Genomic DNA, 23,005 nt, shown 5'->3' on the forward strand with positions numbered 1-23,005 from the left:
TCCCGGGTGTGCCGTTCCCTGACGAGCACGTCGGCTTTCTCGGCGAACGTTTCCGGGTCGTCAAACGAGACGTCGGCCAACACCAGCCTGACGTCCTGGGGTAGCTTCTCTCGAAATGCCACCTCGAACATCATGCACGGCTGATGGTCGCCCACCAAGGTCAGCATTTCTGTCATCAACTCGGACGGCAGCCGCTGCCCCAGCGCTGGTAGATGGAGCAGCCTCAGAGCCCGCTGGTTCTGGCTCCAGCTGAATTTCTTCAGTAGGAGCCTCTTGAGCCCCACGTACTGCTCTGTTTGGGGTGGACTGGTCAGATATTGACTGACCCTCGCCGCCACCTCCGCCTGCAGACAGCTCACGAGGTGGTGGAACTTCTCCAGTTCGCTATCCACCTGTTTAATATGGAACTGCGACTCCGCCTGTACAAACCACAGGTGCGGCTGATGGGCCCAGAACGGCGGTAGGTGCACCTCGCCCGCGCTCGCTCCCACTTGTGACATTCTGTGTGTTCTTCGCGTTCGGGTCACCAATGTAGTGAGTCCAAAACGAGCGTTATTGTTCAAAGGTCTTTATTCGTAGGTAATCGTAACAAACTGCAGCTGCTTACTTTGGACACACACTACTTAACTAGCCAATACAATCTAATCGCATCTCTCCAGCTGGGCGCCAGACACAACTATACCTTGCGTTCCCGCATCTCGTGACTCGTTAGCCCAACCGAGGGTTCGAGACCCCCCCGCTAATCCGTATGTCCCTACAGTTTAGCCAAAACTTCCAAACCATCTCCCAATTGATTTTACTTCCTTTGCTTTCACTCAACATCACCTGCATTCAATTTACTACAGTAGGTCTTACCACCCAGAACTTTCTTTGTTTCTATAAAGGTCATAATTTGGACCTGTTGTGGAGGACAATCTGGCTCTATATCTCGTTTTATCAATGATGACATAATACATAATTATGCCATTTTGGCATAATGCTGCTACATTTAAATTTGCTTTAAACTTTTAGGGATGAAATTTAACTAAATAAGTGGTAAAACGTAGAAACATGGAAAAGGATCCCGACCCAAAATGTCACTGATCCATGTTGTCCACAGATGCTGCCTGACCTGGTGAGTTAATCCAGCACTTTGTGCCTTTATTATGAATTGTTTGGAAAACACTTAATAAGGACAGCAATAGCGTGAGGCGGTAGTGTCCCGGGGAGCCGTGTGGACCCGATCCACCTGCCGAACAACCATGGTGCTGAGGACTGACAACCGGAACGCGCCCCGGTAGGCCTGACTCGCCCCGTTGGCCTCCCAGGGAACTGCGGTGAAGCTGGGCGGCGAGGCCTGTCTGAGCCAAAGGAACCTCAGTGGCGGCGGCAATGGGAGCCTCGGCGACGGCAACGGGATCCTCAGTGGTGGTGGGGCCTCGGCAGCAATGGGGGCCTCAGCGGCAACGGAGCATCGGCGGCGGCAGCGGGAATCTCAGTGGTGGTGGAGCGTGGGGGGGGGGGGGGGGGGAGGGGAAGACAATGGGGACCCGGCGTGGGGGGGGCTGTTGTGAAAAACAATAGAGGACCCGGCGTGGGGGGACAACCGTGAAGAACAATGGAGGACCTGGTGTGGGGGGACCACCGTGAGGGACGGTGGAAGAACAAAGGGGGACCCGGTTTGGGAGTGGGGGGGGGGGGGAGCACTGTAGTTTTAGAATCATCTGCCCAGGAGATAAGTCTGTGTTTGTCTGTTTGTTCATTCCGGTTAAGGCGCTGTGCATACGCCAACCAGCCAACAGTCGCTTGTCCTTTTCACGTTTAATTTCAAGTTTTTGTGTACCTCGTTTCGTATCGTATTGTATCACATTCATACCTTTCATTTTGAATAGCAACTAAAGTGGTATCCTTTCTTTTATTGCAAATTGCCTCATGTAGAAAGGAAGCTTCATTCTTGTTCAGTAAGATCGCAGCTCCCTGGGCCAGCAGTAGGCGTACTGCACTATTATGTCCTTCTTTTGCAGACAGATGGAGAGCAGTGTTCTTAAAAAGTGAGTGACAAAAGACATATTTGAGAATCACTTCCTCAAAAAGAAAAGTGAGCCCCCACCGTCTTAAAACCAAACAAATTTAACTTTGTACTAGAAGTACAGCTGGAGTTTTATCATAAACACTTTGTTATTTGCGGCCAGTGATTTTTTTTTTGTCCTCAAAAAGGTGCCGATATGTACGATTGATAAACATGTGTGTCACATGGTCGGCAAAAAGATATAATGATATTTTCTTATGATGGATTCTTAGAGCAGCTTGTACTAGAGCCGACCGGAGAGAAGGCAATTCTGGATTTAGTGTTATCCAATGAACCAGATTTAATAAGGGAACTCAAGGTAAAGGAACCGCTTGGAGGTAGTGACAATATGATTAGTTTTAATCTGCAGTTTGAGAGGGTGGCAGTGTAAACTGCGAAGAGGATGTTAGGAGGTTGCAGGGTGACTTGGACAGGTTGAGTGAGTGGGCAGATGCATGGCAGCTGGAGTATAATGTAGATAAATGTGAGGTTATCCACTTAGGCGGCAAAAATAAGGAGGCAGATTATTATCTCAACGGTGTCAGATTAGGTAAAAGGGGAGTGCTACGAGAACTTTGTGTCCTTGTACACCAGTTAATGAAAGTAAGCGTGCAGGTACAGGAGGCAGTGAAGAAAGCCTTCATAACGAGAGGATTTGCGAACAGGAGCAAAGAAGTCCTTGTGCAGACGTATAGGGGCCTGGTGAAACCACATGTGGAGTATTGTGTGCAGTTTTGGTCTCCTAATTTGAGGAAGGACATCCTTGCTATTGAGGCAGTGCAGCCTAGGTTCACGAGGTTAATCCCCTGGATGGAGGGACTGTCGTATGAGGAAAGATTGAAAAGACTAGGCTTGTATTCACTGGAGTTTAGAAGGATGAGAGGGGATCTTATAGAGACATATAAAATTATAAAAGGACTGGCCAAGCTAGATGCAGGAAAAATGTTCCCAATGTTGGTGGAGTCCAGAACCAGGAGCCATATTCTTAGAATAAAGAGGGGGGGCATTTAGAACTGAGGTGAGAAGGAACCTTTTCCCCCAGAGAGTTATGAATTTGTGGAATTTGCTGCCACAGAAGGCAGTGGAGGCCAATTCACTGGATGAATTTAAAAGAGAGTTAGATAGAGCTCCAGGGGCTAGCGGAATCAAGGGATATGGGGAGAAAGCAGGCACGGGTTGTGGATGATCAGCCATGATCACAATGAATGGTGGTGCTGGCTCGAAGGGCCGAATGGCCTCCTCCTGCACCTATTTTCTATGTTGCTATGTTTCTATCTCCTCGTAGGATATCTGGTAACATGAAGAAGGTGAAGCCAAAAGGGGCAAAGATCAGGTGGAACAATGGTGTAGTGAGGGGAAAATGGGAGCCTAACTTATGAAGGAGAGGATTTAGATCTATGGAACCTTGAGATTGTGAACAACAAATTCAATTAAGGAAGTACTTTTGGTTTACAGAGTACCAGCATTGTTCAAGAAACATATCATCCCACCAATTGAACAAAATAAGCCAAATAGCATGGGCTAAATAGATCTGCCTACAGAAAACAAAATAAAATGTATTCACTCACCCCTTTTTCATCCACTTGATCAAGCAGAGATATATTACTTTGTAATAATATTTCCATTGTCTGAGTGTATCCTCCAAGGGCAGCATAATGTAAAGCTGTCCAACTCTTGTAGTCACTTCAAAGGAATGAAAAAAGGAAACATAAGAAACAAAATTTAGAAATTTCATGAACTGAATTCATACTTAATAAATATATTGGTCCTGATATATTGACAGAGATAGTGCATGGAACACAGTGATCCTACAGGTTTTAACAGCAGAGCGTCAAAACATCTTCTAACTCTCCCATTTGGAATCTGGACAAAGGGATAGTCTTGTTCATTTATGGAAAGATAAGGCACTCCAGCAGCAGGAGGCTACTCTTCGGTTACTGCATTCTTGGAGAGGAGGCAAGTGGAAAGGATGCTGTACTAGTAATAAGCAGGCTATTGACTGGCAATTGCAACATGAGCTGGCAGAGGTTGATAGATAACCCAGTTAGCAATTGGAAGTCAGGGTGGCCTATTTCTGGGTAAACAAGCAAGTAGGTCAGTGTTAACCTGTTCACTGCCAAGTTTTTGTGTCATTATTGGCCGTGACCCGAGTATACTCGGGAGTGGCACTGAACAGGTTAATGAACTATCTGTTGACCCATGTTTCTGTTCACTAAGTAACAAGCATAGAGCTACCATTTGTGGTCCCCTTAATTCGCTGACTGATCATTGCCATGGACCCAATGGCCCACACGCCATTTTCCTGGAAATGTTGGTTCTCCTCACTCACTCCAATTCACTCCATTGTGATAGGTTATACTCATAAGGTGGCCTCAAAGGAACATTACACAGGTGATATAAGAAAATAACTGCAGATGCTGGTACAAATCGATTTATTCATAAAATGCTGGAGTAACTCAGCAGGTCAGGCAGCATCTCGGGAGAGAAGGAATGGATGACGTTTCGGGTTAAGACCCTTCTTCAAGAGAGAGGAGGGTGAACTTGTGAATCTCTTCCACTGTAATGGCAAAATAATCATCAACAACCTACAACTGAAAGATACCCTGTACCAAATCCAGAACCAGGGGCCACAGTTTAAGAATAAGGGGTAGGCCATTTAGAACAGAGATGAGGAAAAACATTTTAAGTCAGAGAGTTGTAAATCTGTGGAATTCTCTGCCTCAGAAGGCAGTGGAGGCCAATTCTCTGAATGCATTCAAGAGAGAGCTAGATAGCGGAGTCAGGGGGTATGGGGAGAAGGCAGGAAAGGGGTACTGATTGAGATTGATCAGCCATGATCATATTGGTGCTGGCTCAAAGGGCCGAATGGCCTACTCCTGCACCTATTGTCTATTGTCTATTAAATCCACACAAACTACATCGATGTGCATTATTCAATGGATATTCCAGATGTGACAACAAGACACAGACAAGTAGCCGCCACCATTGGTAAAGCCAACCTTGTCCCAGTAATTACCCACTGCAGTTCAAGGCCCATGATTTCGGAGAAATCCTTGCCAAAATTAAACTTTTGAAAGAGAGTACTCACAGAAAGATTTTCACTGTCTCTTTTTAATCTGTACAGATTTCCCATTAAAGATGAGTCCATGCTTTTTCACCCAGAGAGTTGTGAATTTGTGGAATTCTCTGCCACAGAGGGCAGTGGCAGCCAAATCACTGAATGGATCTAAGAGAGAGTTAGATAGAGCTCTGGGGGCTAGTGGAATCAAGGGATATGGGGAGAAGGCAGGCACAGGTTACTGATTGTGGATGATCAGCCACGATGCTGGCGGTGCTGGCTCAAAGGGCCGAATGGCCTCCTCCTGCACCTATTTTCTATGTTTTCTATCTTTCTATGTTTCTATGCTGACCATTGATCACCCATTCACATTAGTTCTATGTTATCCCACATTCGCATCCACCCCCTACACATTGGGGTCAATTCACAGTGATGTCTTTGGCATGTGGGAGGAAACTGAAGCACCTGGAAGAAACCCATACAATCACTGAGAGAATGTATAAACTCCACACAGACAGCACCTGTACAGAATGGGTGTACAAACTTTGCAACTTATGGGCTCACTGAGTAACAGTCCACAGCTCAGGTTCACTATTCAGTCACCTTCCATCATTCTAATGGAATCTGGCATGACAAAAGAATGCTTTCCGTTTGGTGAAGGCAACAATGAAAACGCAGCTATAGGAGCCCAAATGGCTCATGAGACATTGATTGATATTGTCTCTGCTTATGTACAGAACCACAATCAGATGTGCAGCACTTTGGTCAACGCGGGTTGTTTTTAAATGTGCTATACAAATAAAATTGACTTGACTTGACCTGACCATGCACTCCATTACTGGGTTTAACTCCAGCTTAGATATTGATATGTTGCCAGTTCATTGTGATCGACCCAACTTGGAAGGGCAGATGAAAGAAGAGTAACCAGATAGAGTGGATAGAGGTGAGGAATGGAGTGATATTGCCCTGCCCAACTCTGCCAATATCGGGGCCTATTTACTTGTTATGTCCAAGATAAGTGAAAAGTCTTTCTTTCCTCATTCCCAAAGCCAGTAGTTTGCTGCTGGTCTAATTAACTAGTCAGGATGGTAGAAGCGAATCATGTGAAGTCACCTCACCATATGAAACATGTGAAGGTGCCTCACCTCTCACTGTATGAAACATGTGGTCACCTCACCATGCACCACATGAACCACATGGTCACCTCATCACTCACCACATGAAACATGTGAAGGTGCCTCACCACTCACCATATGAAACATGTGAAGGTGCCTCACCACTCACCTTACGAAACACACAAAGGCACCTCACCACTCACGTATAAAACACGTGAAGGTGCCTCACCACTCACCTTACGAAACACACAAAGGCACCTCACCACTCACGTATAAAACACGTGAAGGTGCCTCACCACTCACCGTATGAAATACAAAGCAGACTCCCCACTCACCGCATGAAGAGAGCTCCTTTCTTGAGGAGTAGCTGCACCACAGCAGTGTGGCCATGCTGTGCAGCCAGCAGCAGTGGCGTCATTCCTTTCCCATCCCCATCGTTCAGTAGTTTTATGCAATTTATATCCTGCAGCAGCAGTTTGCAAGTGTTGAGCCGACCGCAACTGGAATTAAAGATAAATTTGTCAAATGTCAAGAACATCACACAAGGAACTTACCAATATAGGGTACCTTGCATGCCTTTGACTCCTCTGATCCACATATCATTCCCAAATCAGCCAAAACCCAGACGACTCTAATTCCTCACATTTGTGGCAATCCCATATCCTCCAAACTATTCCCTATCTTTTAGTTAAGACCTCTTAACCCCTTCATACCCCAATATTCAAACCCCAATGAGCTCGACTACACAAATCCAACCAAACAATCAACCATAATAGTCCAACCATAATCTATTGATTTATTGGCTTATTATTGCAACATGGCAAATCATACCAGGCATGTTCTGACCTCAATCAATCAGTACAGATAGGTGGAAAAACCTCCTCCATAATAACTCGCAACACCACTGCCCTGCAAGGATATGTTCCATGTCCCTGACTATACTTCCTTTAACCTCACGACTGTCCGGCCAAATTCCATTCTATTTCCATTTACAAGTTTGCAGGCGAAACATGAATAATGGTGAGATGGAGTGCAGGAAGGAGATAGAGAACTAAGTGACTAAGTGTATAAGAAAATAACTGCAGATGCTGGTACAAATCGATTTATTCACAAAATGCTGGAGTAACTCAGCAGGTCAGGCAGCATCTCGGGAGAGAAGGAATGGGTGACGTTTCGGGTCGAGACCCTTCTTCAGACTGATGTCGGGGGTGGGACAAAGGAAGGATATAGGTGGAGACAGGAAGATAGAGGGAGATCTGGGAAGGAGGAGGGGAAGGGAGGGACAGAGGAGCTATCTGAAGTTGGAGAAGTCAACGTTCATACCACCGGGCCGCAAACTGCCCAGGCGAAATATGAGGTGCTGCTCCTCCAATTTCCGGCGGGCCTCACTATGGCACTGGAGGAGGCCCATGACAGAGAGGTCAGACTGGGAATGGGAGGGGGAGTTGAAGTGCTGGGCCACCGGGAGATCAGTGGCGTTAATGCGGACCGAGCGCAGGTGTTCAGCGAAGCGATCGCCGAGCCTGCGCTTGGTTTCGCCGATATAGATGAGTTGACATCTAGAGCAGCGGATGCAATAGATGAGGTTGGAGGAGGTGCAGGTGAACCTCTGTCTCACCTGGAAAGAATGTTTGGGTCCTTTGATGGAGTTGAGGGGGGAGGTAAAGGGACAGGTGTTGCATCTCGTGCGGTTGCAAGGGAAAGTGCCCGGGGTTAGGGTGGTTTGGGTAGGAAGGGACGAGTGGACCAGGGAGTTGCGGAGGGAACGGTCTCTGCGGAATGCAGAGAGGGGAGGGGATGGGAAGATATGGCCAGTGGTGGGGTCCTGTTGTAGGTGACGGAAATGTTGGTGGATGATATGTTGGATCCGCTGGCTGGTGGGGTGGAAGGTGAGAACGAGGGGGATCCTGTCCTTGTTGCGAGTGGGGGGATGGGGAGCAAGAGCGGAGCTGCGGGATGTAGAAGAGACCCTAGGGAGAGCCTCATCTATAATGGAGGAGGGGAAGCCCCGTTTTCTGAAAAACGAGGACATCTCGGAAGCCCTAGTCTGAAACACCTCATCCCGGGCACAGATGCGGCGTAGATGCGGCGTAGACGGAGGAATTGGGAGTAGGGGATAGACTTTTTGCAGGGGACCAATTTCCATCCTGCCCTTAAATATACCTGGACTATCTCTGACATCTCCCTCCCGTTTCTGGACCTCACCATCTCCATCACAGGAGAAAAATTAGTGACGGACATTTATTACAAGCCCACCGACTCGCACAGCTATCTGGACTACACTTCTTCCCACCCGGTCCCCTGCAAAAAGTCTATCCCCTACTCCCAATTCCTCCGTCTACGCCGCATCTGTGCCCGGGATGAGGTGTTTCAGACTAGGGCTTCCGAGATGTCCTCGTTTTTCAGAAAACGGGGCTTCCCCTCCTCCATTATAGATGAGGCTCTCACTAGGGTCTCTTCTACATCCCGCAGCTCCGCTCTTGCTCCCCATCCCCCCACTCGCAACAAGGACAGGATCCCCCTCGTTCTCACCTTCCACCCCACCAGCCAGCGGATCCAACATATCATCCACCAACATTTCCGTCACCTACAACAGGACCCCACCACTGGCCATATCTTCCCATCCCCTCCCCTCTCTGCATTCCGCAGAGACCGTTCCCTCCGCAACTCCCTGGTCCACTCGTCCCTTCCTACCCAAACCACCCTAACCCCGGGCACTTTCCCTTGCAACCGCACGAGATGCAACACCTGTCCCTTTACCTCCCCCCTCAACTCCATCAAAGGACCCAAACATTCTTTCCAGGTGAGACAGAGGTTCACCTGCACCTCCTCCAACCTCATCTATTGCATCCGCTGCTCTAGATGTCAACTCATCTATATCGGCGAAACCAAGCGCAGGCTCGGCGATCGCTTCGCTGAACACCTGCGCTTGGTCCGCATTAACGCCACTGATCTCCCGGTGGCCCAGCACTTCAACTCCCCCTCCCATTCCCAGTCTGACCTCTCTGTCATGGGCCTCCTCCAGTGCCATAGTGAGGCCCGCCGGAAATTGGAGGAGCAGCACCTCATATTTCGCCTGGGCAGTTTGCGGCCCGGTGGTATGAACGTTGACTTCTCCAACTTCAGATAGCTCCTCTGTCCCTCCCTTCCCCTCCTCCTTCCCAGATCTCCCTCTATCTTCCTGTCTCCACCTATATCCTTCCTTTGTCCCACCCCCGACATCAGTCTGAAGAAGGGTCTCGACCCGAAACGTCACCCATTCCTTCTCTCCCGAGATGCTGCCTGACCTGCTGAGTTACTCCAGCATTTTGTGAATAAGTGACTAAGTGACTAAGTGACTAAGTACATTTATTGTAAGTTGCACAAAAATATGCTAAATCTTAACAATCGAATGAACAGGAAATATGGGAGATTTGGGAGAACCTACTTTGCTGCAAAATGCAGTGATGATTTCTTGTCTCTTGTTTTCAAGTAAAGGCAGGCTTTTAGTGCCAACATTTTAGCCACCGAATCCGTTTGACCCAGTCTACACACATAGTGCAATGGAGTACAGCCATTATTATCCTTGTCATCCAGGAGCTCATGCACTTCATTGGACTGCAACAGAATACAAAAAAAATAGTGAACAAATTGAAAATGAATAGATTGATAAAATATTTTTGTTGTAAAATGGCCTATAAAACTTACCCCAACAAACCTGTAATATTATAAAAAACTGAATATTTTGCTCCTAGCTGCCTTTTTACGAATAATAACAAAAGCTGTCAATGTGTAAACTTATGTTGTAGGGACATACGGATTGGCCAGGTAGTCTAGAACCCTCGGATTGGTTTACGGGTCACGTGGTGCGGGAGCGCGAGGTATTTGAGTGCCTGGCGCCAAACTAGAGTTAGAGATTAGATTAGCGAGCGAAGTTAGTGTTAGTCCAAGAGTAAGTACGTTGCGTTTGTCACGGGTTTTATCGACAATAAAGTCTTTGGATAATATCGCTCGTTTGGACTCACTACATTGGTGACCTCGAACGTAAGAATCGAAGCAGCAGCATGTCGCAGGCGGGAGCGAGCGCGGGCGTGATTCATCTACCGCCGTTCTGGGCCCATCAGCCGCACCTGTGGTTTGTGCAGGCGGAATCGCAGTTCCATCTTAAAAGGGTGGAGGAAGACCAGGAGAAGTACCACCACCTGGTGAGCTGTCTGCAGTCGGAGGTGGCCGCGCGGGTTGGTCAGTACCTGACCAGTCCACCCCGAACGGGGCAGTACGTGGGGCTCAAGAGGCTCCTGCTGAGGACTTTCGGCTGGAGCCAGAACCAGCGGGCTCTGAAGCTCCTCCATTTGCCAGAGCTGGGGCAGCGGCTGCCGTCGGAGTTGATGTCCGAGATGCTGACTTTGATGGACGACCATCAGCCGTGCATGGTGTTCGAAGCGGCCTTTCGGGAGAAGCTACCTGGGGACGTCAGGTTGGTGTTGGCGGACGTCTCTTTTGAAGATCCGGTAGCGTTCGCCGAGAAGGCCGACACGCTCGTTAGGGAGCGGCACACCCGAGACTGTTCGGTTAACCGGGTCTCGAGGCCCAGCGGCAGTCGGGGGAGCGGCCGGGAGAGCGACACATCGGCCGCTATTTCGCAGTCGGCCCGCCAAGAGAGGGCTGCGGCGCCTGTTCATTGGCAGCGGGCTCGAACAATAGGGCCGAATAGGCGTGGCTGGTGCTTTTTCCATCAGCGGTGGGGCAGTGAGGCCCGAAGCTGCAGAGGCCCGAAGCTGCAGAGCCCCGTGTTCGTTTCCGGGAAATGCCTGGGCCGATCGAATGTAGAGGCAGTCTCGATTGGCCCAGTAACTGCCGCCTCTACGCTATAGATCAGAGAACCGGGATCGTTTTTCTAGTGGATACGGGAGCGGTCGTGAGTATTGTGCCCCCCTATGACTGCAAAGTTTGAGTGGGGTGGAAGGGCCCGCCCCTCATTGCAGTGAACGGTAGCACCATCCGTACATACGGTAAAAGGACCATGTCCCTGTCCTTCGAGTTCAGGACTTACCGTTGGGATTTCATCGTTGCGGATGTGGGCCAGGCCATTTTGGGTGCAGATTTCCTATGGGCGTTTTCTTTGGTCGCAGACGTCCACGGGAGAGGCCTGCAACCCTCGGCTGGTGTACGGCCCCGAGGTACCGGGCCGGAGGCTCCTACAAGCGCCGCCCCACCCAGCCCAGCGATCCAGGCCATTACCACGGCTCCCGGTCAGTTCGATGCGGTCCTAGCCGACTTCCCGCAGCTCCTCGTCCAGCGTTTCGATGCACCTTCCGAGAAGCACGGGGTCGTTCATTTCATCCCGACCGAGGGGCCGCCGGTTTTTGCCCGGGCACGGCGCCTCCCACCCGACAAGCTGGCCATGGCTCGAGAGGAGTTCCTAAACTTAGAGAGGCTGGGAATTATTCGGCCTTCGAGTAGTCCGTGGGCCTCCCCCTTGCATATTGTTTCCAAAGCGTCTGGGGGGTGGAGACCATGTGGGGACTTCCGTCGACTCAACGCAGCAACACGGCCGGACCGCTACCCGATTCCGCACATTCAGGACTTCTCAGCTAGCCTGGAGGGGGCTACAATTTTTTCAAAAACCGATTTAGTGCGGGGATATCATCAGATCCCAGTCCACCCGCCGGACATTCCAAAAACGGCTACCATTACTCCGTTCGGGTTGTTTGAGTGGTTGCGTATGCCTTTCGGCCTTAAAAATGCAGCTCAGGCATTCCAGCGTCTGATGGACCGGGTGGGTCGAGGGTTGCCGTTTGTGTTTATTTACCTTGATGATATTGTGATTGCCAGCCGTTCGGTCCAGGAGCACTTGGTCCACCTCCGCACAGTGTTCCAGAGGCTGCAAGACCACGGCCTGATTCTCCATCCGGACAAATGCCAATTCGGCCTGTCAGCGGTGGATTTTTTGGGTCACCAGGTTACTCCGGCCGGTGCCACTCCTTTGCCAGCTAAAGTGGACGCGGTCCGCTCTTTCCCTCGCCGTACTACCATCAAGGGCTTGCAGGAATTCGTGGGCATGGTGAACCTTTATCATCGGTTCGTGCCTGCAGCAGCTCGGGTCATGCGCCCCCTTTTTCAATGTCTCGCGGGTAACCCCGCTGAGTTGGTATGGTCCGCAGCTGCAGAGACGGCTTTTGTCGCGGTCAAACAGGCCCTCGCCAATGCCACCATGCTCGTGCACCCGCGCTCCTCCGCCCCCACGGCTCTGACGGTGGACGCCTCAGACGTGGCGGTGGGTGGGGTTTTGGAGCAGCAGGTCGATGGTCACTGGCAGCCCCTGGCGTTTTTCAGCAGGCAGCTCTCTCGAGCGGAGCTCAAGTATAGTGCGTTTGATAGGGAGCTCCTGGCCCTTTATTTAGCAGTCCGCCACTTCCGTTATTTTTTAGAAGGCCGTTCTTTTGTGGCCTACACGGATCACAAACCTCTGACATTCGCTTTTGCTAAGGTTTCTGATCCGTGGTCGGCTCGCCAGCAGCGGCACCTCACCCTGATTTCGGAGTTTACCACCGATGTCCGTCATATTGCGGGTAGGCTGAATGCCGTTTCTGATGCCCTGTCCCGGCCGGCCATTCCCTCCGTAGCCGTGGTGGGTAAACAGGTGGATTTCCAGGAGCTAGCGGAGGCTCAGCGCCTGGAAGGGACTGCCGCGGTGTACGCCTCCACAGCTTCGGGACTGCGTTTGGAGCAGGTGGCGTGTGGCCCCACAGGTACCAAGTTGTGGTGTGACGTTTCCCTTCCACGCCCTCGCCCGGTGGTGCCTGCCGCCCTGCGGCGTAAGGTTTTTGAGGCCATTCATGGCCTGGCACATCAGGGCGACTTCAGCCATGGTGGCCGCCCGGTTTGTCTGGCACGGCCTGCGGAAGCAGGTGGCAGCCTGGGCACGCGCCTGCATTCCGTGCCAGACCTCCAAAGTTCATCGCCATGTCCAGCCCCCATACCAGAGATTCGAGGTTCCCCACGTCCGTTTTTTCCACATCCATGTAGATTTGGTGGGTCCATTGCCCTATTCTGGGGGTTATACGCATCTGCTGACGGTGGTTGATCGGTTCACGCGTTGGCCGGAGGCGCTCCCGTTGTCGGACACCTTGGCGGCCTCCTGTGCACGGGCCCTGGCATTGCTTTGGGTGGCCCGTTTCGGCGTCCCGGCTATCATCACCACGGATCGGGGGGCCCAGTTCACCTCGTCCCTCTGGGCCGCGCTGGCACAGCAGTATGGTTCTCGCTTACAGCAGACCACCGCCTATCATCCCCAAGCCAACGGGGTGGTTGAGCGCTTCCATCGGCGTCCCTCTGTGCTCGCCTGACTGGCCACGATTGGGCTGACCAGCTGCCTTTGGTCCTCCTCGGCATTCGTACGGCCCCGAAGGCTGAGCTGGGCACATCCTTGGCCGAGCTCGTCTACGGTTCGCCCCTGCGGGTGCCGGGTGACATTCTCCCTTCCACTCCCGCCTTGCCGCCATCCGTCACATCAGTTTTGGGCTCCCTCCGGGCACGGGTGGGTTCTCTGGCTCCAGTCCTGACCTCCAGTCACGGAAGCACAGCAGTTCACGTTCCGTCGGACTTGCGGGGCTGTGATTTCGTGTTTCTTCGGAAAGATTCCCACCGCCCCCCTCTTCGGCCGGTTTACCAGGGCCCGTTCCAGGTGCTGAAAAGAGGGACTGTCACCTTCACCTTGCAGGTGGGAAATCGCCAGGAGCTCGTTTCGGTGTCCCGGCTCAAGCCTGCCCATTTGGACCAGGACCTCCCCGTGTTGGTGGCTCAGCCTCCGCGCCGGGGCCGGCCGGTGGCCGCTCCACTGCTCCCGCCAGCGGCGCCCTGTTTGCCACCTCTCGGGCCTCCGCCGCCTATGGTTGGGCCCGGGCCGCCGTTGCCGATCAAGTGCCCCCCGTCACCCGCACCCTCCGCTCCAGTGGACCCCCCATCGCCTCCAGCGGCGGCGTCCACCCCGCCTCCTGTCACGCTGGGGGTATCGGATTCCCCCCTCCGTACACGTTCCGGGCGGGAGGTTCGGGCGCCCGTGTGGTATGGTTTCGAGGGTTCTGGGGGGGGGGGGGTCATGTAGGGACATACGGATTGGCCAGGTAGTCTAGAACCCTCGGATTGGTTTACGGGTCACGTGGTGCGGGAGCGCGAGGTATTTGAGTGCCTGACGCCAAACTAGAGTTAGAGATTAGATTAGCGAGCAAAGTTAGTGTTAGTCCAAGAGTAAGTACGTTGCGTTTGTCACGGGTTTTATCGACAATAAAGTCTTTGGATAATATCGCTCGTTTGGACTCACTACAATGTAAGCATTTACCTTTAATATTTCTTCACTGAGGTTTAGTAGTCCTTTTGGCTGCAGGACAGTCAAATGAAGGAAGTTACAGCCCATGGAATTCTTTATTTTAACATTAGCTCCTAAGAAAAACATATAGGTATAATAATTATAAATTGTTTTATAAAGGAAGTTATGTATTGATTCTCACAAAAGCAATACAAAATCCTATAATGTGCAATATCTACACATCCAAATTCACATTTAGTTGAAAAATTCATCAGCAGAACAAATGTAGGTGCCAAATTTGTTCCAGAGTTGATAGATGTGTGCAATGCACATCTGTAGCATAAGGTGCAACACCTTCCCTTTCAATACCGGACATTTGCACATATGAAGCAAATGTAGGAAATATAATAATAATAATAATAATAATAATAATATTCATTTATTGTCATTGCAACGAGTACAACGAAATTAAAAAACAGCCAATCCTGACGGTGCGTACAAACATATATGCAATAAATGCAAAAACAAATAAATACATAAATACAATTAAATTAAGTACAAGATTTTTTAACGGTGTTGCCTAGTGCACAGGTAGTGTTCAGTTCTCGTATGGCCCTGGGGTAAAAACTGTTCTTAAGTCTGTTTGTTCGGGATTTGATTGACCTGAAACGTCGACCAGAGGGCAGATGAACAAACAGACGGTGGCCGGGGTGGGATGGATCTTTTATTATTTTGCCTGCTCTACTGAGGCAGCGCAGGCTGAACAGGTGCTCCAGGGAGGGCAGTGAGCAGCCGATGATTTTCTGGGCCGTCGTGATGACCCTCTGAAGGGCCTTCCTGTCCTTTTCTGAGCAGCTGGCATACCATGTGGTTATACAGTATGCCAGCACACTCTCGATGGAGCAGCGATAGAAGGACAACATGAGCTTCTCCTGCAGGTTGGTTTTCCTGAGGATCCTCAGGAAGTGGAGTCTCTGCTGTGCCTTCTTTACTGTGGTGATGGTGTTGGTAGACCAGGTGAGATCCTCTGCGATGTGCGTACCCAGGAACCTGAAAGCTGGTACCCTTTCCACGCAGACCCCATTGATGTAGAGTGGGTCGTAATCTCCACTGGTTTTTCTAAAGTCAATTATAAGTTCCTTTGTTTTGGAGGAGTTCAGGACCAGATTGTTCACTGAACACCATGCTGCCAGCCTTTGGATTTCATCCCTATAGGCTGTCTCATCTCCTTCTGAGATAAGTCCAACCACAGTCGTGTCATCCGCGAACTTGATGATGGTGTTGGTGGGATGGGTGGGGGCGCAGTCGTGAGTGTAGAGGGAGTAAAGGATGGGGCTCAACACACAGCCCTGTGGTGAGCCGGTGCTCAGTGTAATGGTGGAGGAGAGGTGAGGGCCTATTTTGACTGTCTGGGGGCGGTTGGTCAGGAAGTCCTTGATCCATTTGCAGATGGTTAGGGAAAATCCAAGGTCGGAAAGTTTGGTGACCAGTCTGCTCGGGATGACCGTGTTAAAGGCAGAGCTGAAGTCGAGAAAGAGCATCCTCACATAGCTCCCCTGGTGTTCAAGGTGGGTCAGTGCAGTGTGAAGAGCAGTGTCGATGGCATCCCCTGTAGACCTATTTGCTCTGTAGGCAAACTGGTATGGGTCGAAGGTGGGTGGGAGGCTGGCTTTGATGTGCTGCAGGACCAGTCTCTCGAAGCACTTTGTGATGACCGGTGTGAGTGCTACCGGACGGTAGTCGTTAAGACCGCTGATGACAGGCTTTTTCGGCAGTGGGATGATTATGGCGGACTTCAGGCAGGGAGGGATGGTGGATTTTAAAAGGGACAGGTTGAAGATTTTTGTGAAGACCTCAGATAATTGGTCTGCACATTCCCTCAGCACTCTGCCCGTCACACCATCGGGGCCTGCAGCTTTCCTGGGATTCACTGCTCTGAGCACTCGCTTAACGTCATACTCCTGCACAGTGAAGGTGTTGCTCTCAGGTGCTGGAGAGGGTGTAATGTCTGCCACTGTAGCTTTCACCTCGAAACGAGCAAAGAAACAGTTAAGTTCCTCAGCCAACGATTACAATGAAATTTGGTGTGCAATGCTAATGCCAACCCGGCCAAATTGCAGCTGTATACTCTTATTTGTTATCTAAAGTTGTAGAAAGCTACAAAAATCTAACCACATGGGTTGCCATTTGCCGATGAATTTTGCCTAGGCTTCAAGGCATCATCCTAAAACAGTTGCTTCTCAACGTAAGTACATTAGCAGGTATTTCCCTTAGAGTACAGCTTGACTAGGAGAATGGTCAATGAGCTTAGAGCTGCTCAAGGAGGGAAAAGTGCACTTAACATGAGAACCTATTTAACCAGTTTCTGTGTAAATACAGGTGGGTACGGGGGATAAGTGGGGTTGTATTGGAAGATCTGTGGGTCTGTAAGGAGGGTGTGGTGTGTGGTGTGTGGCTGCCTGAGTGTGTACAGTTCAGCAATGGTGAAGGTGTGAGTGCTACAGGACAATCTTTTAGTTTAGTTTAGTTTAGTTTAGAGATAGAGTGCGGAAACAGGCCCTTCGGCCCACCGAATCCGCACTGACCAGGCATCCCCGCATAATAACACTAACCTGCACACACTAGGAACAATTTTCCATTTAGAAACATAGAAACATAGAAAATAGGTGCAGGAGCAGGCCATTCGGCCCTTCGAGCCAATTCCGCCATTCATTGTGATCATGGGTGATCATCCACAATCAGTAACCTGTGCCCAACTTCTCTCCATATCCCTTGGTTCCACTAGCCCCCAGAGCTCCATCTAACTCTCTCTTAAATTCATCCAGTGATTTGGCCTCCACTGCCCTCTGTGGCAGAGAATTCCACAAATTTACAATCTGGGTGAAAAAGGTTCCTTCTCACCTCAGTTCTAAATGGCCTCCCCTTTATTCTAAGACTGTGGCCCTTGGTTCTGGACTCCCCCAACATTGGGAACATTTTTCCTGCATCTAGCTTGTCCAGTCCTTTTATAATTTTATATGTCTCTATAAGATTCCCTCTCATCCTTCTAAACTCCAATGAATACAATACTGTGAATATAATTTATACAATTATACCAGGTAGGAATGGGTGACTTTTTGGGTCGAGACCATTCTTCAGACTTCAGATAGGCAGCATCTCTGGAGAGAAGGAATGGGTGATGTTTCAGGTGGAGACCCTTCTTCAAGAAGTTATCTTCAAGAAGGGTCTCATCCCGAAGCGTCACCCATTCCTTCTCTCCAGAGATGCTGCCTGTCCTGCTGATTTACTCCAGCATTTTGTATCTATCTTCGGTTTAAACCAGTAACTGCAGTTCCTTCCCACACATAGAACTGCACAGTACAGGGTAGGACCTTCAGCCCACAATGTCTGTGCAGAACAGAAGGCAAGACAAGACAAGGCAAGTTTATTTATATAGCACATTTCAGCAACAAGGCAATTCAAAGTGCTTTACATAAAACAGTAAAGAGCAATTAAAAACAGTCATTATAGAGAATAGAAAATAAAAACAAGCTAAAATAGAATAAGACAGGTATAAAATACAAGAATAAAAGTTACAGTGTTCGATGAAAATGTTTTTATATTTAATAAATAATTATTTTTTATTTATTTTTAAAATTGATTGCAACAGAAAAGTCTTCAACCTCGATTTAAAAGAACTGAGAATTGCAGCGGACCTGCAGTTTTCTGGGAGTTTATTCCATATGTGGTGCATAAAAACTAAATGCGGCTTCTCCATGTTTAGTTCTGACTCTGGGGACAGAAAGCAGACCTGTCCCAGACGACCTGAGAGGTCTGGGTGGTTCATAATGTAGCACAAAATCAGAAATGTATTTTGGCCCTAAACCATTCAGTGCTTTTCAACCAACAGTAGTATTTTGAAATTAATTCTCTGACAGACTGGAAGTGTAAAGACCTCAGAACTGGAGTGATGTGATTAACTTTCTTGGTCTTAGTGAGGACTCGAGCAGCAGCATTCTTAATCAGCTGCAGCTGTCTGATCGTTTTTTTAGGGAGATCTGTTAAGAAGCATTACAGTAGTCAAGTCTACTGAAGATAAATGCATGGACAAGTTTTTCCAAATCCTGCTGAGCCATAAGTCCTTTAACCCTTGATATATTCTTGAGGTGATAGTAGGCTGACTTGGTAGTTATCTTAATGTGGCTGTTGAAATTCAATTCTGACTCCATGACTACACCAAGTTTTCTGGCTTTGTCCATGGTTTTTAACATTGCCGATTGAAGCTAAGCGCTGACTTTTAATCATTCCTCTTTGGCTCCAAAAACGACTACTCAGTTTTGTCTTCATTTAATTGAAGAAAGTTTTGGCACATCCAATCGTTGATTTGTTCGATGCACTTACTCAGTGTTTGTATTGGACCATAGTCCCCTGGTGATATGGTTATGTAAATTTGTGTGTCGTCTGCATAATTATGGTAACTTATTTTTGTTGTTTTCCATAATGTGAGCCAGTGGAAGCTTGTAGATGTGAAACAGAAGAGGTCCCAGAATGGAGTCCTGAGGAACTCCGCGTGTCATATTTGACCGCTATGATGTGTAATTACCTATAGACACAAAGTAGTCCCTGTTGCCTCGACCAACTCTTATGTGCCTGCACATAATCCATATCCCTCCATCCATATTCCGCCACATATCCATGTGCCTATCCAAAAAATGTTCTCTAAAGTGCATCCATTCTTAGCATTTCCAAGGCTCATGACCAAATCTTGATATGAGAGAACATTTAGGCTTATTAAGCACAGGAACCAAGCAGGTTGGCAATAAAAGCATGGTCCCTGCATGCTTCAAAAGATCCATCATTGTACCGATGCCAAAGAATGTCTTTCCAGCTTGTTTAAATGACTACCGACCGGTGGCCCTCACCTCGGTTGTCATGAAATGCTTCGAGAGACTAATCAAGAAGCACATCTGTGCCCTCCTTCCTCGCAACATGGACCCACTACAGTTCGCATACCGTCCGAACAGGTCCACGGATGATGTGGAGTCCCAGGTTCTACACACCGCTCTCTCTCATCTGGACAGCCAGAAGGGGGGCTATGTGAGGATGCTGTTCATTGACTTTAGTACAGCTTTCAACACAATAGTCCCCAGCAGACTGGCTGAGAAGCTGCTGGAACTGGGGCTTAGCACCCCTCTGTGTGCCTGGGTCCTGGACTTTCTCACCGCCAGGCCCCAAGTGGTCAGGATGGGGGAACACACATCTAGCCCCCTCACCCTGAACATAGGATCCCCCCAGGGTTGCGTCCTTAGCCCCCTACTGTACTCCCTGTACACACATGACTATGTGGCCAGGTTCAGCTCAAACTCCATCATCAAGTTTGCTGATGACACTGTGGTGGTGGGCCGGATCTCCGACAACGATGAGAAGGCCTACAGCAGCTATTTACAATATACATTAATGACTTGGATGAAGGGATTAAAAGTACCATTAGCAAATTTGCAGATGATACAAAGCTGGGTGGTAGTGTGAACTGTGAGGAAGATGCTATGAGGTTGCAGGGTGACTTGGACAGGTTGTGTGAGTGGGCAGATGCATGGCAGATGCAGTTTAATGTGGATAAGTGTGAGGTTATCCACTTTGGTGGTAAGAATAGGAAGGCAGAGTATTATCTGAATGGTGTCAAGTTAGGAACAGGGGACGTACAACGAGATCTGGGTGTCCTAGTGCATCAGTCACTGGTGTCAGGACAATAGCCTCCTCTTGAATGTCAAAAAAACTAAGGAGCTGATTGTGGACTTTAGAAGGGCTCAACATCCAAGGACGTACACGTCACTGGAGATAAATGGGTCTACTGTGGATCGGGTGAGTAGTTTTAAATACTTGGAAGTCCACATCAAAGAGGATCTGACATGGGCAACGCACATTGCCGCACTGGTGGGTAAGGCAAAGCAGCGCCTTTACCACCTTAGACAGCTGAGGAAATTCAGAGTGTCTCTGAGGATCCTTCATTGCTTCTACTCTGGGGCTGTAGAGAGCATCCTGTCCGGCAACATTACAGTCTGGTTTGGGAACAGCTCTGCCCAGGACAGGATGGCCCTGCAAAGAGTAGTGCGTTCGGCAGAACGCACCATGGGAACTACACTCGCCCCCCTGCAGGACCTATACATCAGGAGGTGTAGATCGAGAGCAAGCAAGATTATGAGGGACCCCTGCCACCCCAGTAACGGACTGTTCCAGATGCTATGGTCAGGCAAACGCCTCCGCTGTCACGCTGTGAAAACGGAGAGGATGAGACGGAATTTCTTCCCACAGGCCATCAGGACTGTTAACTTTTATAACTCCAGGGACTAATTTTTGTCTTCTCTGTATTAACTGTATTAACTTTATTTATATGCTGTAACTGTAATTCTTTTTTGTGCACAATCCGCAGGTATTGCCACTTTCAATTCACTGCACATCGTGTATGTGCATGTGACAAATAAACTTGACTTGACTTGACTTAATCATGGAGATGCAGGATGGAGATAATCATATGGTTGATGCTATTTTCTGCTTACTCTTGAATTTCACTGTGTGAGAACTCCATGTACATGATATGTTTTGATGAATGGAATCCACAGTGATTTAGCAGGAAGTAGTTGAGGGTTAGACGGATAATGACTTTCCCTTTGGCAGTTAACACAATTGGATTTGCCACAAGAAGACGGGCATGATTACCCTTGCTTGTTGTGGGAGATGGGATTGTGACCATCTGCAGGCAAGTTGCCATGGATCAGAATTCTGAAGGAAGAGGAGGCAGCAAAAGTTGGCTCCTTATTCTCAAAGTGATGGTCCGAAGTTGAAAAGATGAGCCGTCGATGTAAATTATCTGAATGTGCTCAGTTAGCTAAAATACAGAAGTAAACAAGGGGTCTTCCTCTTAATTAGACAAGGGGGAAGTATCCTGTGAAAACGGAGAGGATGAGACGGAATTTCTTCCCACAGGCCATCAGGACTGTTAACTTTTATAACTCCAGGGACTAAATTTTGTCTTCTCTGTATTAACTGTATTAACTTTATTTATATGCTGTAACTGTAATTCTTTTTTGTGCACAATCCGCAGGCATTGCCACTTTCATTTCACTGCGCATCGTGTATGTGCATGTGACAAATAAACTTGACTTGACTTGACTTGACATTGTAGATTTCTAATAGCTCGCCTCATTACTTTTGGACAGTTAACTAATCTGCCTTACCAAAAGTGAATTACTTTGAAAGTTAATTTCTAGAATGATCAGAGCTTTGAGGTTTATTTTTTTTAATCTGAAGTGTGCTGGGGCCTGGAACTCGTCAGCAGAAGGGGTGGTGAAAGCAGGGACTCTTGTCACACTTAAACGCTATCTGGGTGGGCAATTCAAGAGGTGTAAGTTACAAGGCAACAGATCAAGAGCTGGCGAGTGGAAAAATCAAAATGGATCATTTTTTGTTCAGCAGGGATAGAAAGGGAATGGGCCAAATTTCTCCTTTTTTCCTCCCATTCTGTGATTTTTATGTTAGTTAAAGTTATTTGGATGATAGGTGGTCCAACAATACTCAAGCTATGAAACGGATATTTTCCCAATCAGAGCAAATTTATTTTTGGCAGGTCAATACTCTCTCTGGGTGAGGGCATTAAGACTGCTGTTAATTCTGTACACATCCAATAATCCGGTATCTCATCGCGTGAAAATATACCTGAAGAACAGAAATTAGAATAAATGTAAAACAAAATGGGCAAAGAAAAAATGCTGACCTTTCATCACCAGGGTTCTCACAGAATTCCAGGCTCCATGTGAAGTGGCCCACAGAAGGGGGGTGCGGGATTCACTGTCAACCATATTCATATCTGATCCCTGTCATAAAGAAAAACAAAATGTACTTGCACACGAATGAATTAATATTATATGTTTACTATTAAACTAATGAAAATTGCAAATTTAGTATTTTGATGAAGATATTGTCTCCTTGCTCCAAATCACCCAGTGCTTTCTAGTTAATGGCTTTAGAATTTAAAAGAAATTAAAGAAATACATCTAAAATTTAAAATAAAAATAGAAAATGCCAGAAACGATCAACTGGTTTGGAAACAGTTAATATTTTAGCACTGAGACCCTTCATCAGACTTTGAACTCTGTTTCTCTTTCCATAGATGACTGTGACATAATGAGTGTTTTCAGTATTTTCTGCTTCCATTTCTGATTTCCGGATTCTGCAGTTTTGGTTAAATTTATTTTTAAAGTTTAGGCATGATTCTAATCCAGGAAATGCAGCACTGACTTGCACACAGCACGGGCACCTCAGAGAGCAAAGAGACGATGATCAGTAAATCAGTTAAGAGAGGGTTGACATTTTCCTCTACTCTTCTTTGAAATAGTGCCTTTGGATCTTTCTCATCTATCTCGGTCGTTTCGATCCTGACTATGGTTACAGTCTGTACAGAGTTTGTACATTCTCCCTGTGACTGCGTGGGCTTTCTACGGGTGCTCCGGTTTCCTCCCACA

At 48.4% G+C, this 23,005-nt stretch overlaps 1 protein-coding gene across 1 annotated transcript in view; it reads right to left on the bottom strand.

Moving 5' to 3' along the window:
• LOC144593215 (transient receptor potential cation channel subfamily A member 1-like) overlaps positions 1 to 23,005 on the bottom strand; it is an 87,251-nt gene that overhangs the window by 32,717 nt on the left and 31,529 nt on the right. The window contains exons 9-14 of the mRNA XM_078398715.1: positions 22,258 to 22,357; positions 14,541 to 14,641; positions 9,648 to 9,817; positions 6,556 to 6,720; positions 3,616 to 3,730; positions 1,856 to 2,022 (exon numbers count right to left, since the gene is read on the bottom strand). Coding sequence (XP_078254841.1) covers positions 1,856 to 2,022; positions 3,616 to 3,730; positions 6,556 to 6,720; positions 9,648 to 9,817; positions 14,541 to 14,641; positions 22,258 to 22,357 — 818 coding nt within the window. The remainder of the gene's footprint in view (positions 1 to 1,855; positions 2,023 to 3,615; positions 3,731 to 6,555; positions 6,721 to 9,647; positions 9,818 to 14,540; positions 14,642 to 22,257; positions 22,358 to 23,005) is intronic.

This window comes from Rhinoraja longicauda, chromosome 4 (genome assembly GCF_053455715.1).
Source record: "Rhinoraja longicauda isolate Sanriku21f chromosome 4, sRhiLon1.1, whole genome shotgun sequence".
NCBI classification, from domain to species: Eukaryota; Metazoa; Chordata; class Chondrichthyes; order Rajiformes; family Arhynchobatidae; genus Rhinoraja; species Rhinoraja longicauda.